General features: G+C 51.5%; 1 protein-coding gene across 1 annotated transcript; it reads right to left on the bottom strand.

Annotated features, from left to right (window-relative positions):
- Positions 1-1000: 1000 nt before the first annotated feature.
- Alox12b (arachidonate 12-lipoxygenase, 12R type) lies at positions 1001-13720 on the bottom strand. Its single transcript, NM_009659.2, has 15 exons — positions 13399-13720; positions 12314-12518; positions 8043-8124; positions 7807-7899; positions 7549-7671; positions 7181-7284; positions 6693-6865; positions 6317-6460; positions 4738-4941; positions 4476-4562; positions 3849-4018; positions 3315-3436; positions 1914-2014; positions 1404-1574; positions 1001-1246 (listed from the first exon to the last, which is right to left on the bottom strand). The coding sequence occupies exons 1-15, from the start codon at positions 13543-13545 to the stop codon at positions 1067-1069; spliced, it is 2106 nt and encodes a 701-aa protein (NP_033789.1). The 5' UTR covers positions 13546-13720; the 3' UTR covers positions 1001-1066.
- Between the last annotated feature and the right edge of the window lie 760 nt (positions 13721-14480).

The following is a 14480-nucleotide window of genomic DNA, read 5'->3' as shown; positions in this document are numbered from 1 at the left end:
CCAAGGCAGCCTCCCATTAGGCCTCAGCTCTGCTGGCTCCTCCTTACTGCCTTCCGTGTACCCAGCTGCCCTGGCCTCATCTGCTCTACCGTACTCAGTTGTTCAGTGGTCAGGGTGACACCTAGGGTGGTGAACATCGTCACAGAAGGAGGGGACTGAGCACAGCAGCCCTGCTCTCTAAACTGACTAAATTTAGGGCATCAGCTTGACTTCAGTTCCTGGATCTCCAATATGCCTACCCAACCAGGCAGCTGTCCCCCACCTCCGACCAAAAGCCAGTAGCCTCACTTCCTGTCAAGGCCACGTACCAGGTTCTTGTGTCACAGGCTGGCAGCTTTTGTGAGCCCTCACGCACGCTAGAGCGGGCTCTGGTAACACAGTGGCAATGAATGGAAGAGTGGAAGGGAGTCTTGAGATGACAGGTGAGAGAAGGAAGAAGACATCAGGGGACAGTGGCTTACTTGAAGAATGCCCTTGGCAGGGTTGGCTCCTCCGAATGACAGAAGGGAGCTCGTGAGTGTGGCTTAGGGTGATACAGATTCCTAGAGTCTGAGTTTTGATGAGTGTAGCTTGGGGAAGTTCAGGTTTCTTGTAGGCTGATAGTCTTTTGTTAAGAGTGACGCTTGGTTTATGTTTCAAATTGGATTCACCCTGGATCTGACTTCCCTAGGTAGGGATTGGGTGGACTAAGTCTCTGTAGGAGGGCTCTTCACAAGGACCAGAATTGTGAGTTAAAAGGTAGGGTCCAAATCCCTGTGTTTTTCCCCCCTCCTCACCCTCAGCAGTGCCTGGATACCTACCTAGACAGGCCCTTCACTAAGGAGACTCCACAGTAGGAGTAGCCTGGCCTGAATCTCTAGGGCTGTCTAGGATTGGAACCTGGAAATGGAACCTGGTGCTGCCCTGTGCCTACCCAGATGGCAGAGAACATGGCCGTGTATGTGATCACCCCCAGACCACAACCTGCTGCCCAGTAAATCCCCACGTTCTCAGACCGGGACAATGTTTACAGTGATTTTATTGGAAAATAGGAGGCAGTGTATGGAGGGGAGGGCAGAAGGGTGGACTAGATGGAAATACTGTTCTCAATCAGCACTGGGTCCAGGTAGTAGTACGGGAGGGTGAGGCACTTATTGCGCTGTCGGATGTTGTGAGAGATCTGGTTGAGGTTCTGACGAAAAGCCTCAATACTCCTCCGAGGACCCTCCTCCACAAAATGGATGTCTGGGAAGTGGCCAAGCGGCCGCTGCAGAACAGAGAACCAGATGCTGGGACAAAGCCAAGCCATCCACCCAATCCTTTCTGCTGCCTCCCACTTCCTGCTGGCTCCCTGTCCCCGACACCCCTCAGCCATCCTTGCCACCTGCCTCTCCAATGCTCAAGAGCCCCTCCCACCCCCGTACCCTGTCATCAGGCTCCCGACAGAGAGTCCAGAGCACCAAGAGCACAATGCATGTGGTCTTCACGTCCGGAAGAGTGTCCATGTATGTCTGCAGAGTAGTTAGCCCCTTGGTCTGCATCGGTGGGTTCCTCATGGATGATGGGAAGTTGGGCATCCAAGAGGTGTACTCCAGCTAGAGTGGAGCAGAAGTGGTTTTCTGGGTGAGAAAACACCCACTTCCCACCAACCAAACCTGGGCATCCCTCTCTGGTGGTTGAGTTGGATCCCTGTCCCGGAAGGCCCTGGTTTGGATCGGTGGTACTGGTATCCCTGATGGGCCTACAGATGGGCGAGACAATGAGACTGGACCAGGGTTTCCATGGACACTGAGGTTGAAGAGGGACTCAGTTGAGACAAGCGGGGAAGTGGGGCACGGGGGAGGGCGGGCAGTAGGGGTGCTGGACCAGGGATGATGGATTAGTTTGAGGTTCCATTGCTGTTTGGGAAGACTGGGGCTGAGGCTGGCGAGTACCTGGCCTGAGTTGACAGCTGCATGCCTGGCCGAGCAGGTGTACATGACCATTGTGACGTATTCGATCAGCTCAGGTATAGTTCGCAAGCAGGTGGGGAAGCCTGAGGGATTGTGAAACAGACCATGCAGTGTTAGTCCTGGGCTAGGCCTGACACCCAGCAGAGGGTGCTCACCCTAGCTTGTCAATGGTCCAGTTGGCTGCTGGGACTCCCTCCTTCAAAGAGCTCTGCCCTCCATAAAATCTTCTAAGCTAGGCCAGGACTGAACTCGGTCATTTCCAGCCTTTAGCCCACTCTGGAATTCTCTGCATCTGCATGGCCCTTATCCTCCTTAAGTCCCTGTCACCTCCCTCCTGGATACTAAAACATCATCCTTAACTGCCCTTACCGTCTGTGTCTGCGTGGTCTGGTATTCTGACCCATAAGTCTAATCCTTTTGCAGAACTCCCAGTGCCCGCCCTCTCTTATTCTCAGGAAAGTTCCAAACTCTTTAACCAGGGTGTGTGGCTTGGTATGCGCCCGGGGGAGTCTGCTGCCCTCCTGCCTCAGCTCGCTGCAGGAGGACAGGTTCCCACCTCCTTGGGATTTTCCACATGCAGCTCACACCCAGAAGCCTAGCCTCCATCAGGAAAGGACACATGCTGACCTCACCAAACACAGCTCTTACTAAATGTCACCCAAGAAGCCTAGTGTCACCCAGACCATGCATCCCCACGCCTGCCACGCATCCACTACTGCAAGCTGGATGAGCTGCCTCCTCCTGATCCTCCAGATCCATCATCCCTGCCTCAGGGTCCCCTAAACTGCTCTGGTTCTGCCATATCAAACCTTTGGCCTAGCCCATGAATATCCTGAAGGATGGCACCAGGATCTGTCTCATTCCCCCTGCACCCTCGGGAGCCGGCAGCCACACATCATAGTTGCTCGCTAAACACTGACTGAGTGTGTGCCTGAGTGTTATGACCGCATGATGCTTCCCACTGCTCTCCTGGAGCCTGCCACCCCCCTCCCTCACCCCACCCCCACCCCCATCCTCATCCCCAACCCCCTCCCCCACCCTGGCTCCTTTACTACTGCATGTTATTCTTTCTCATTGAATGTCACAATCCATTCATTTCCCAAGTCCACAAGGGCTTGTTCCTAGGAAGAAGGACTGGGGCCCCTCCGGGTCTCAGCAGAGACAATCTATAACACCTGAGCTCAGACAGATACCAGTGCTCTATCCCCACCCCCACCCCCAGCTGCTGCTCTGTGGCCCAGGACGAGGCTCTGTGAAGACCCTAGGACAGTGTTTGGGCCTTCTTCAGCCACAGAGAGATAAGCGCAAGTCAGGGAAGCCATGGGGGACATGCCTAGTAAAGTGCCTTGAGCCCCAGGCCCGTCCGAGCTTCCACACCCATACCTGAGCTCTCACGCCCCAGGAGACACTCCTTGAATATCTCCTGTACCCAGCACTGCAGTTCCGGGTCGCCCTCTACGGCTGCGTCATTTGGGTAATAATAAGTGATGATCTCTGTCACGTACCTGCACAGAAGGTGGAGCCACAGTTAGAGTTTCTCCCATAGCCCCCACCCAGGTCACGCTAGCTTTGGCTGGCCTCAGAGCCACCCCAGGCCTGTAGTAGCAAGGCCTGTGGAGCGGGTAGAGATGGTTATGGACAAGGTCAGAAACCACTCAGAGCAATTTCCAGAAAGAGCCAAGGGAAACTCTAAGGGAGCTAGCTGAGAGCCCAGGAGGGGCCTGGGGACCTGTCGAGCAGAGATGGGCTAGAGGCCAAAGCAAGGATAATGGGGTCCCTCAGGCCCAGGAAGAAAATGTATGAACAACCCCCAGCCCCAGGTAACACTCAAGCCCAAGTCCCTAGAAGTCCCCACAGCCCTTCAACACTCCAGGTGTCTGTCCACCTGAGTACCACCGGCTGCTCTCCCCACCTCACCTCTCCATCGCGTACCACACCGCCAGGCTGTCATCACGGAAATAATACCCAGGCAGGTCCTGGACCCCGCGCTCCACAAAGTCGTTGGGAATGCAGAGGCTTTTGTAGGTGAGCTCAGACAGACCCCGAACCATCACCTGTGCGAAGCCCTCTAGGCCCAGGGACATGGCCTTGAGGGAGAAAGAACTATGTAAGCATCTGTCTGAGCCTGCTCCCTAAATGGGCATTACTTCAGTCCCTCCAGGATTTACCCCAGACCCAGCCTGCCCGAGGTCTAGGGACCCTTACATTCCAAACCCTGTCTCTGTACCCCAGGTAGCATCAAACACTACCCCTGCCCCACTCCCAGAATCTCAGAATCTTTTAAAAAAAGATTTACTTTATTATATATATATTGTTGTTCTCTTCAGACATACCAGAAAAGGGCATCAGATCCCATTTACAGGGTGGTTGTGAAGCCACCACATGGTTGCTGGGAATTGAATTTGGTAGCCAATGCTCTTAACTGCTGAGCCATCTCTCCAGCCCCCCACTCCCAGAATCTTAAGCAAGTGAAAGTTCTGCTTTAAGACTAATGGCAAAGACCAGAGGGAAACAAGTATCTTGTTGGAGTCAGGGGAGTCTTACCCTGGCAGAGAGACCTCCCTTGTTGAGAAGGAGGGCCCGCCCAATGCTATTGATCTGGACGTTGTACCGAGTGTGAGGGATGAGAAGCTGGGCAGGAAGGCAAGGAAGACAATGAGGCGAGCTGAGCTTACTCCTGAGGACCTATTCCTGCTCAACAGACTCCCTTACTTTGGGATCCCCGGATGCCTCCCAGGGCTCACTGAACCCCCTCCCTGGCCACAGAGCAGAAGTTTTCAAGACCTTCTTCCCTGAGAACCTTTACCTTATACAGGGGGTGGCACATGGGCAGGTTCCTCAGGAGGGCCAAGCAGAAAGCTTCCCCGATGAGGTGGCTCTCCAGCAAGTGTGCCACGGCCTCGTGGCTGTAGAACTCCGCGTAGCGCACCCACGTTTTAGCCAACAGCCAGTCCCACTCAGAATCATTCGGCAGGAAGATAGGACAATCAGGCCCAGGAGTCTGACTGAGCTGGAGGTGGGAAAAGCAGGAGGGTTGGTGAGAGAAGAAACCTGACAGGAACCTCTGCTGAAGGAGACAAAACTCCAGTCCTTCTGTCATTGAGCATCTCAGGGTCCTTCTCTTCCCACATTTGCTCTTATACCCTGTGCCCTAAGCATATTCCTGGACCTGTCTCTACCCAGCAGCTCCCACTTTCTTTAAGAAGACAGGTGGTCTGAGTTTGAGGCCAGCCTGGTCTACAGAACAAGTTCCCAGACAGTCGGGGTAACACAGAGAAACCCTGTCTCAAAAACTGAGGAAGGAAGAAGAGGAAGAAGGTGAGAAAGGAGAAGGAAGAGGAGGAGGAAGGTGGAAGAAGAGGAAGAGCAACTCTGGCCAGCATGATGCTACACTCCCTGAGTTCTAGCACTCTGGAGACAGAAGAAGATGGATCTCTATAGGGACCAAGCCAGCCTGGTCTACACAGTGAGTTCTAGGCTAGCAGGGACGAGATTGTAAGCTCCTAGCTGAAGGAGGAGGAAGAGGGGGAGGAAAGAAGAACAGATGGGGAGAAGGAAGAAAGGAAAAAGAAGAGGAAGAGAAGGCAAAAAGGAGGGTGAGGGAAGTCGCAACAGCAGCAGGGGAGGGTGAGGGGGGCTTGCTCAGAAACTCCCTCTTCTGATAATCCTGCCTACCACAACCTCCAAAGCCACCAGGTCAGGCACTGTACAAGGTCAAGGGTGCCCAGCTCCTGAACTTGGGAGAGAGGGGAAGCTATCATTGAAATCTAGCCTACATGTTCCACTTATGAGCCAGACAATCAGGGCTTGGCTAACACCCCCATAGAAGAACCTATTTCTAGTTTATAAATGATCCTTGTGACAATCCATGAGGAAGAAACTCCTCAGTTTGTCCTGTCAGGTCAGACTACTAGGGAGCTACTGAGACTGAATCCCTCAGTGCTGCACAAAGGTTGTTCTGCAGGAGACTGGATAAATGACATCAACAAGACAGGCTCCAACCTCCTGGCCCGCAGACATCTGGTCACCTCTGTGCACATAGTCACAGCATACACGCTGTGGGATCACAGATGAGTGTACCGCAGGGCCCCCTATTCACATTTAGGCACAAAGTATGTATGCACATGTAAAAAGATGGATGCTCATTCCAGGCTCCACGTGGCCACACATGAATCAGGATATGCATACACATGGGCACATTCTCAGACAAGGTTGCACACAGGATGTTACACACACATACACACTGATATGGACATACACTTGCCCATATATGCTCAAATACAAGGCTTACACAATTGTAAACCAACAGAGGGATATTTAGGCACACGGGATCAGCACTGGCCACACCCACACAAAGTAGCTCCACCCACACCTTCCCTTGGTACCTGAATGGCGATGGGCATCATGTTGCCATCAGGACCAAAGTGCAGCAAGCACATCGGGGCACAGTGATGCTGCTGCTGACCATTGAGCTCCACGGTGGGGATGCCATCCAGGATGCGGTAGTCTGCCAGGTAAATATTCCCCCTCTGGAGGGGAATCACAATGAGCAAGCAGGTAGTTACTAAGATAGGGAACCTACACACCAGGCCTCAGGTGCAGAGGAGGGGCTGACCCCAAGGCTTGGTGGTTGGAAGGGGTTATAGAAGTGAGAGATGTGATCTTGATTGAGACTCAAATGGACCTTGTTGATGGAGGGGCAATAGAGATGCCTCAGAAGAAGCCAGCGAGATGCCTGGGGCAAGCCAGACAGGACCTCACCTCCAGCTCTGCTTGCAGGCATGTTCCTTCACCCAGGAATGGGGCCACCATTTCATCTGTGACTGGGAATTTGTCTGGGATCTGTGTACATCTTCGGATCAGGCCTGGGTTAATACCATTAAGGTACTGGTACCCAAAGAAGCTGTCCTCTGTCCAGTGCTCGGCCACATACTCTGGGAGGATAGAGCAGAATGTCAGTGAAACCCAGCAGCACCCTCCCAGGGATGGAGAAACGTCAGAAAGAAAACAGTGGTCATCAAAATGACTCTGGAGGGAACATGAAGCCCCTTAGCTTTGTGTTGAATGTCCAGAGGGGCACAGGATGATGGCTTTCAAAAAGCCTCAGAAGGATGCACCCACCATTCTCAAATGGCCCTTCAGTTGCTCCCACTTGAGCCCACTGATCCTATGAGAGGAGGCAGCCTCTTGCCCCGCCCCCAGAGACCACCTGCCTGCTTTGCGTTTTATTGGGAGGAGCCACCCCATACCTGAGACGACAGACTTGGTAGCAGGGAAAATATTCTTAATGTCCTTTAGTCTCTTCCAGGAGCGTTTTCGATCCACCAGGCCACGCAGTTTGAAGGCCAGCGCCCTAGGAAGTGTGATGTAAGGAGTAACAGGTCAAAAGGAAACTAGGTACCCAGGAAAAGTGACAGGGCCACCTACTCACTGGGGTCTCTGAAATCCCGGGGGTTCTAAACCCTGTGTCTCTGGGTCTTTGTCTCTAGGTCTGTGCGAGTCTAGTTTTGGGTTTTCTACTGTTTTTCCAGCTTCCCCAGCCTTTTTGACCTGGAGCCATTCTGAAGGTGTGGGTAGGGAGGGCATCTCTGCAGGTACCTCACCCATGTGCACTCACATGGGCCCTAGGCGGTAGAAGAAGGAGGCTGTCTTGACGAAGGAGAAACGAAGATTTGAGTTTAAGAACCTGGTAGCCTTAATGTTGATGAGAATTGGGAATCCGGGAATATAACCATCCCACCTGTGGGAAAAGAACAGGGCTTGAACCTGGTATCCACTGTCCAGTGGGCAGCAAGAGGCAGGTGCGGGCCTTGTGAAAGGGGTGGGGGAGGGGAGGGGGGAACGGTAGAGGGGTAAGCCAGCTTCTGGTCCTTACTCAGGCCGGTTGGGATTGCGGCACCGTCGGGGAGGAGGATGGTAACTGGGGATATCCACATAGTTGGGAAGGCCAGGAACAAAGACCCTCCAGCTGCAAAGAGAAACCAAGTTCGTGGCCCTGACACACAGGCACCGCTCCAGACAGAGCACAGCGGTCCAGAGCGACTCACAACCCCTGGACTTCCCATGCCCCCCCCCCCTCAGGACTCCAGACCCTTCCACCCTCCCGCTCACTGGTAGAAGTCCTTCTTGGCTCTGATCTCTTCTTGTCTGTGTTCCAAAAGGATAGGGAGTGTGTCGTCTGCTGTTATCTTTCCTGTCGTGAGACAAAGGGGGCAGGTTCAAGGTCTGTCCTTCTCCCCTGCCCACCCCTGCTGGCTTCAGTTCACTTCCATCCCCGGACCAGCTCACGGGAAGGGGTAGCTAAGGATAGAGAAGGCCCCCTTCAGGAGAGGGAGGCTACATCTCCCTGATAAAATCCCCCATACTCCAGCTATACCCTTCAAGTTTTCCATGAAATCCCTCTTCGAGACCCACTAATGGTAACCAATAGTTCTGGAGAGGTCACTTTCTAACACACTGTATTTACATTAATAATTTCAGGTACACAAGAACAACCTAATGAGAGAGGTGATCCACCCCTCATCACAAATCCAAAATAGGAAAGTCTGTAGAAATCAAGTTTGTTTTATGCCAACCTCATTGTCTGTGTTTTAAATTTACCTGAAGCTGCATATAGGATGTGCTTATGACAGGATTTCTGTATGTATTCTAGGCTGACCTTGAACTTGTGATCTTCTGGCCTCAGTGAGTGCTGGGATGGCAGGATATACCACTATGCCTGGCTATACACAGTCTGGCTTGAACTCACCTGGCATGCTATAGTTTTGATTACAAATAGTAGTGTGTGTGATTAGTAACACCCCAATGATAGAAGTTTCACATGGTGTGTGTGTGTGTGTGTGTGTGTGTGTGTGTGTGTGTGTGTGTGTGTGAGAGAGAGAGAGAGAGAGAGAGAGAGAGAGAGAGAGAGAGAGAGATATTTCTAGTCTAAAAACCCAAAATACTTCAAAATCTAAAACTTCTTGTCTGCCAATAAAAGGTTGCAAGTGGAAAATTCTGCACCATGTCCTCCTGTCACAGTAAAAAGATGCAGGCACACTAAAATGTTGTGTAAATACCTTCAGCCTAAGGGTAAAAGGTATAAATAAAACATAAAGATTATTGATGTTTAAGCTTAAGTCTTATCTCTGAGATAGCAAATATATGCAAATATTTTAAAAATCCAAAACACTTTTGACCCAACCATTTCAGATAAGAAATACCCAACCTGTAGATACAAATACATTGATTTTAAAAAAAAATTGTGTGCATCTAGGGCCAAAGAGGTGGCTCACTAGTTAAACTCACTTGCTGTTCTTGCAGAGGACCCAAGTTTGGTTCCCAGTACTTATCAGATACCCTCTTCAGGTCTATTTGGGCACCAGGCATACATAAACATTGCGTGGAAAAAAAGCATTCATACACATAAGACAAAAACAAACAAACAAACAAACACTACAAAAGAAAAAATGTGTCTTTATGTATATAATACATATATGTACATACACATGTGTATAGCTTCTAAAAAAAAAATCTAAATTTCAAAGTACCTCTGGCCCTAACAATTTCAACTAGAAACTGTTCTGTTTTGTCCATTTTACAAGGAGAAAATAAGTCGTGATGTGTGACGAGGACCAGGCTGCTTCTGGTCCTCATCCCCCACCTAGTCCCAGCCGTCACACAGGCCCTTCTGCACTTCCTTTTATGTTCTATCACTGCATCCTCTGATCATCGCTACGAAGTGGGTTCTGTCGCACATTCATTTCACAGATGAAGGCACCAAAACTTTGAAGAATATGGTAACGTGCCCAGATGTCCAGGAAATAAATTACTGGATGGATGGATGGATGGATGGATGGATGGATGGATGGATGGATGGAGATGAAGATGAAACTCCACCCAATCTCTCTCCAGCCTCCTGACTGACTGCCCCAGGCTGGTGTGTGCCATCAGTACAGCCCCACCATTTCTCTCAGGGCCCTCACTTTGCTGTTCTCATCTTACTCCCCTATGCCCCAGCTCCTCCTGTTGCACTCTGGGAATGGTGGTGCCCCCTGGAGTTGTGCAATCCAGATCCCCAGTTTGGCACAGTCCCCAGGGCGGGAGCCTCACTCCTTCGAGGGCCCAGCAGATGACTCAGGTCTCCCTGCCCTGCTGTTGCGTGGCAGCCACCCCACCCAACCCCATTCTTGCCCAGCCAGCTAGTATCACCTGCCTGTCCCCTGCCCATCCCCTTCCATGCCACACAGACCCATCACCATGGGAAGGAACTCTGCGTCCCAGTGACTCCCATGATGACTTCCTCACCCTCCCCTAGAGCCCGCCCAGCCTCAGCCTCTCCTTTCCCTTGACTCAAGGCCCCATTCCCTCCTCTGAGGAGAATATTCTAGCACAGGCAAATGAATGGGTAGTCCTCTATGGAAATGATGGGGCTCAGACACCAGCATCCTCAGTTATGCCCTTTCCCATGTTGAGAGAAGCCTGCAGAAATTCAAGGGGTCTAAGAGAAGAAATGCATCTTGTGGCCCTGCCACAGCCACACTTAGGAAGCTCACTCAAGTGGCTAGATGAAGGCTTACAGAAGAGGTGGATGTGTGCAGCAAAGGCAATCGGGTCCTATCCTTCTCCCTCGGGAGCAGCCACACAATCCCCCCAAAGGCAAGGAAGCTTGGCTGTGCTGCCAGCTCTGGAGAAGCCCAGATGCCTGCATGAATAACGAAGTCTTCTATGGGAGCCAGGGAACTCTTGCTGGGTAGAAAAGCCCACTGGGGATAGCAATGAGTCCTGTTAGGAAACTAAAGTATCCCACTGGGGTAACAGAGTCCTCTGAAGCAATATAATGGCAATATATGAAGCAACATATATGTGTATGTGTGTGTATAGTATATATACTATACTCTTATATAGTAATATACTACTAGTATATATATATATGTACATATATATATATATATATATACACTAATATATATGTATGTATTCTTATGTATTCTTAGTGGTTTCCTAGCTGAACATTGTATATATTCATATAATGCTCAGCTAGGAAACCAGTAAGAATATAGCTCAATTGTAAAGTTTCCATCTACCATACATAAGACCCTGAGTTCAAATCCTTAGTATCACAAAAAAAAAGAAAGAAAGAAAGAAAGAAAGAAAGAAAGAAAGAAAGAAAGAAAGGAAGGAAGGAAGGAAGAAAGGAAGGAAGGAAGGAAGGAAGGAAGAAAGAAAGGAAGGAAGGAAGAAAGAAAATCAGGCCAATGAGATTGGCTGCATGGATATAGGCCCTTTCTGCCAAGCTAGATGACTGAGTTTGATCACCAAGATTCCCATGGTAGAAAGAGAGAACCAATCCCCACAAATTGTCCTTTGACCTCCACTATGACAAGGCTTGTCATGGTAGCACACGTCTTTAATCCCAGCACTTAGGAGGCAGAGGCAGAAGGGTCTCTATGAGATTCTCAGTCTACATAGTGAGATCCAGGACATCTGGGACTATAGAGAGAGACCCTTTCTCAAGCAAACAATAAAATCATATTCAAGGGCTTGGTGACCTGGAGAGCTAAGAAACTAGGCTTCTAAGTAGAACACAGATCTGACTGGAACAATGGAGCATCCTATTGTAGAAACAGAATCCTGCTCCAGAGAGCCACAGAGGTCCTTGTAGCACACCAGGCATCCAATAGGAGTCAAGAGAGAGTGAAGCATGAAGGGAAGACTGATCTGATCTGGGAATGCTCTCTGCATGAGCTGATAGTGCTCCCTGGGCCTCAGGATGTGGGAATGGTCTCCCCATGAGCTGATAGTGCTCCCCACATGAGGCTGATAGTGATCCCTGGGCCTCAAGATGTGGGAATAGTCTCTGTATGAGCTGATAGTGCTCCCTGGGCCTCAGGATCTGGGAATGCTCCCTGCATGAGCTGATAGTGCTCCCTGGGCCTCAGGATCTGGGAATGCTCTCTGCATGAGGCTGATAGTGATCCCTGGGCCTCAAGATGTGGGAATAGTCTCTGCATGAGCTAATAGAGCTCCCTGGGCCTCAGGATCTGGGAATGCTCTCTGCATGAGCTGATAGTGCTCCCTGCATGAGCTGATAGTGCTCCCTGGGCCTCAAGATGTGGGAATGCTCTCTGAATGAGTTGATAGAGTTCCCTGGACCTCAGGATCTGGGAATGCTCTCTGCATGAGGCTGATAGTGCTCTCTGCATGAGCTGGTAGTACTCCCTGGGCCTCATACACTTGGGTTCCTTCACTGTGCAGCCCTAAGCTAAGCCCAGAGCAGCAATGGGCACTAAGGCTGGCCATGCCTGATTGACTTGATGGGATCCCGAAGTGGCCAATCTGGAGTAGCTGGGCAAGAGTAAGGAAACTCCCTGCATGGGATGAGGTGGTCAGTGCTGGCTCACCTGTGGCCTCCCGGAGTGCCAGGGTCTCATAGCCATCCATCCACTGGTAAGCTGGGAAGTGGTAGACACGGCAGTCGGGAGCACAGATCTGCACATAGTTGCAGTACCAGGGGTCCTTGGCTAGGAAGGAATGAGGCTCCTTGTGCAGACGGATGATGATAAGCTCCCCCAGGTCCTGCTGGCACTGTACCGTGTAGTCATCCACCTGCACAAAACATGGGGGCTGAGTGACCTGGCCAGTTCCTGAAGGCTTACCCTTTACCTGCTCATGTTAGTAACACTCCCCTGCTGGACTGAGGAGTGCACAGAGCAAGGATAAAGAGAAGGCACAGATGTGAACCCCCTGACTTGGCTGCCCTCTGCTGGGCCCATTTACCCAAGGCAGGGAAAGACCCCTGCCTTATCCATCCTTCCTAAGGTCCCAGTCGCTTGAGGCTGCAGGAGCTATTTAGAATCTTGGGGGCAAAAGAGTCAGCGCCCAGGACTCCCTAGCATCCTGCACTCCTAGACTGGACAGCAGAGTGCCCCCCTGCCCTTCTCCCACTTTTCAAGGAAGATGTAGGAATTCAGAAGTGGCCACACAGATGACGGAGCCTATTCGGATCACACAGGAGCAGAAGGCTATCAAAATCACAGAGTGGCTTCCATTAGGGCAAAGCAAGTCCCCACTGGCCAGGCTGGTCGGATGCCATTTGAAGTCACAGAGAATCCAATGCAAATGGAAGCCAGTTGTGATGCAACGTGGCTGAGGAAGAGTGAGTAAGGATGGGAGAGAGGTGATGGAAAGGCATGAGAATAGAAGAAACCTTAAGGTGTGGAAGAGAACTGAGAGAGGTGGATAAGCTCAAAGAGAAGAGGAGGGGGCAAGGAAAGAAGAGGGAGAAGGATGTATTGGTTGGAAAGAATGAGAGAAGAGTGAGCAAAGAGGATGAATATGTGTGGGGAGAGATAGGAAACCAGTTGGGAGCCCACAGTGTTAGAGTTGTCCTTGGTTCTCCAGTCCCCTGGCCCAGCTCTGGCTGCCTACCGGATACCTCCATCCACCCCAAGCCTCCATCCATCCTGGGTGACGCGTGCGCACTTACCGCCCCCGTGGCAAAGTCTCTCCCAAAGTGGTTCAACCGCTGCTTATGGCTCTCTCCTTGGGTCCCCACGATGGTCAGTGAAATTGAATCCAGCGTCCCCGAAAAGAAGTCAGTGCCCGTGGCCACCTTGACTTTATAGGTGGCCATGGCCGCTCTTCAGGAGCCAAGAGAGGGCTCAATCCCGGACACTATGGCTAAAGCCACACAGTTAGAAACGAGGTAGACAAGGGAAGCCAGACAGCGAAGAGTGATGGAGCAGTCAGTGATGGAGCAGTCAGCGGGAACCACTGTCCCGCGAATGCCTCTGGAGCCGGGAGCAGCTGCTGCCCTTGGCGGGGCGGGAGGGATGTGAGCCTGGCAGATGAGGCGGAGCCGGGCCAGTAGCCCGTGAGCAGGCGTCTGCGCTTGAGACCTATAGGAGCTGATGGGGAGGAACCGCAGGCAGGGCGCTGAGAGGGCGGATAGAAGATGCTGAGGCTGAAGCAGCCTTCAGGGTGTGGGAGCTGTCTAGGCTGAGCCAGGGCCCCAGGGAAGTTGGGGGAGGGGGCGGGGCAGGGCCTTCAGATCTTTATCAAACTAATAAGCTGTTCGCCCCCATTGGCTGCAGCGACAGGCACCCATGCTGAACCTGGCCAAAATCAGAAGTGACCTGCTTTGGAAGGCATGAGGAGTGATACAGACGTGCTGTCCAGTGTCCTGCTTTTGCGTTAGAACCCAGGGCCTGCAGTACACATCAGGAAGAATGTTGAAGCCAGGAGACTAAAGACCACAAGGGACAAGAGATGCAGGGTGGAAGGGTTTGGAGCCTAAAGCCTGTAGCTGCTGCTTCCTTGTTAGCCAGTATCTACTTAGGAGAACCTGGTGTTGATACGCAGAGGACAGTTGAGAGAACAGCTGAGGCAGGAGAATAAGACTAAAGGACTTCAGTTCACTGTAGAGAACATACAGAAAATGTGGGAGACCCTGAGTTCAATCTCCAACCCCCAAAGGGATCAGGCTAAAGTCAGGCACAGTGGTCCACACCTCAACTTCCAGCTACTTGGAGGCTGAGCCAAGAGCCTCTGATGCCTGAGCTACAAAGG

This window comes from Mus musculus, chromosome 11, assembly GCF_000001635.26.
Source record: "Mus musculus strain C57BL/6J chromosome 11, GRCm38.p6 C57BL/6J".
NCBI lineage: Eukaryota > Metazoa > Chordata > Mammalia > Rodentia > Muridae > Mus > Mus musculus.
Note: the sequence above shows the minus strand (reverse complement) of the source record. Positions and strands in the feature narration are given on the sequence as shown.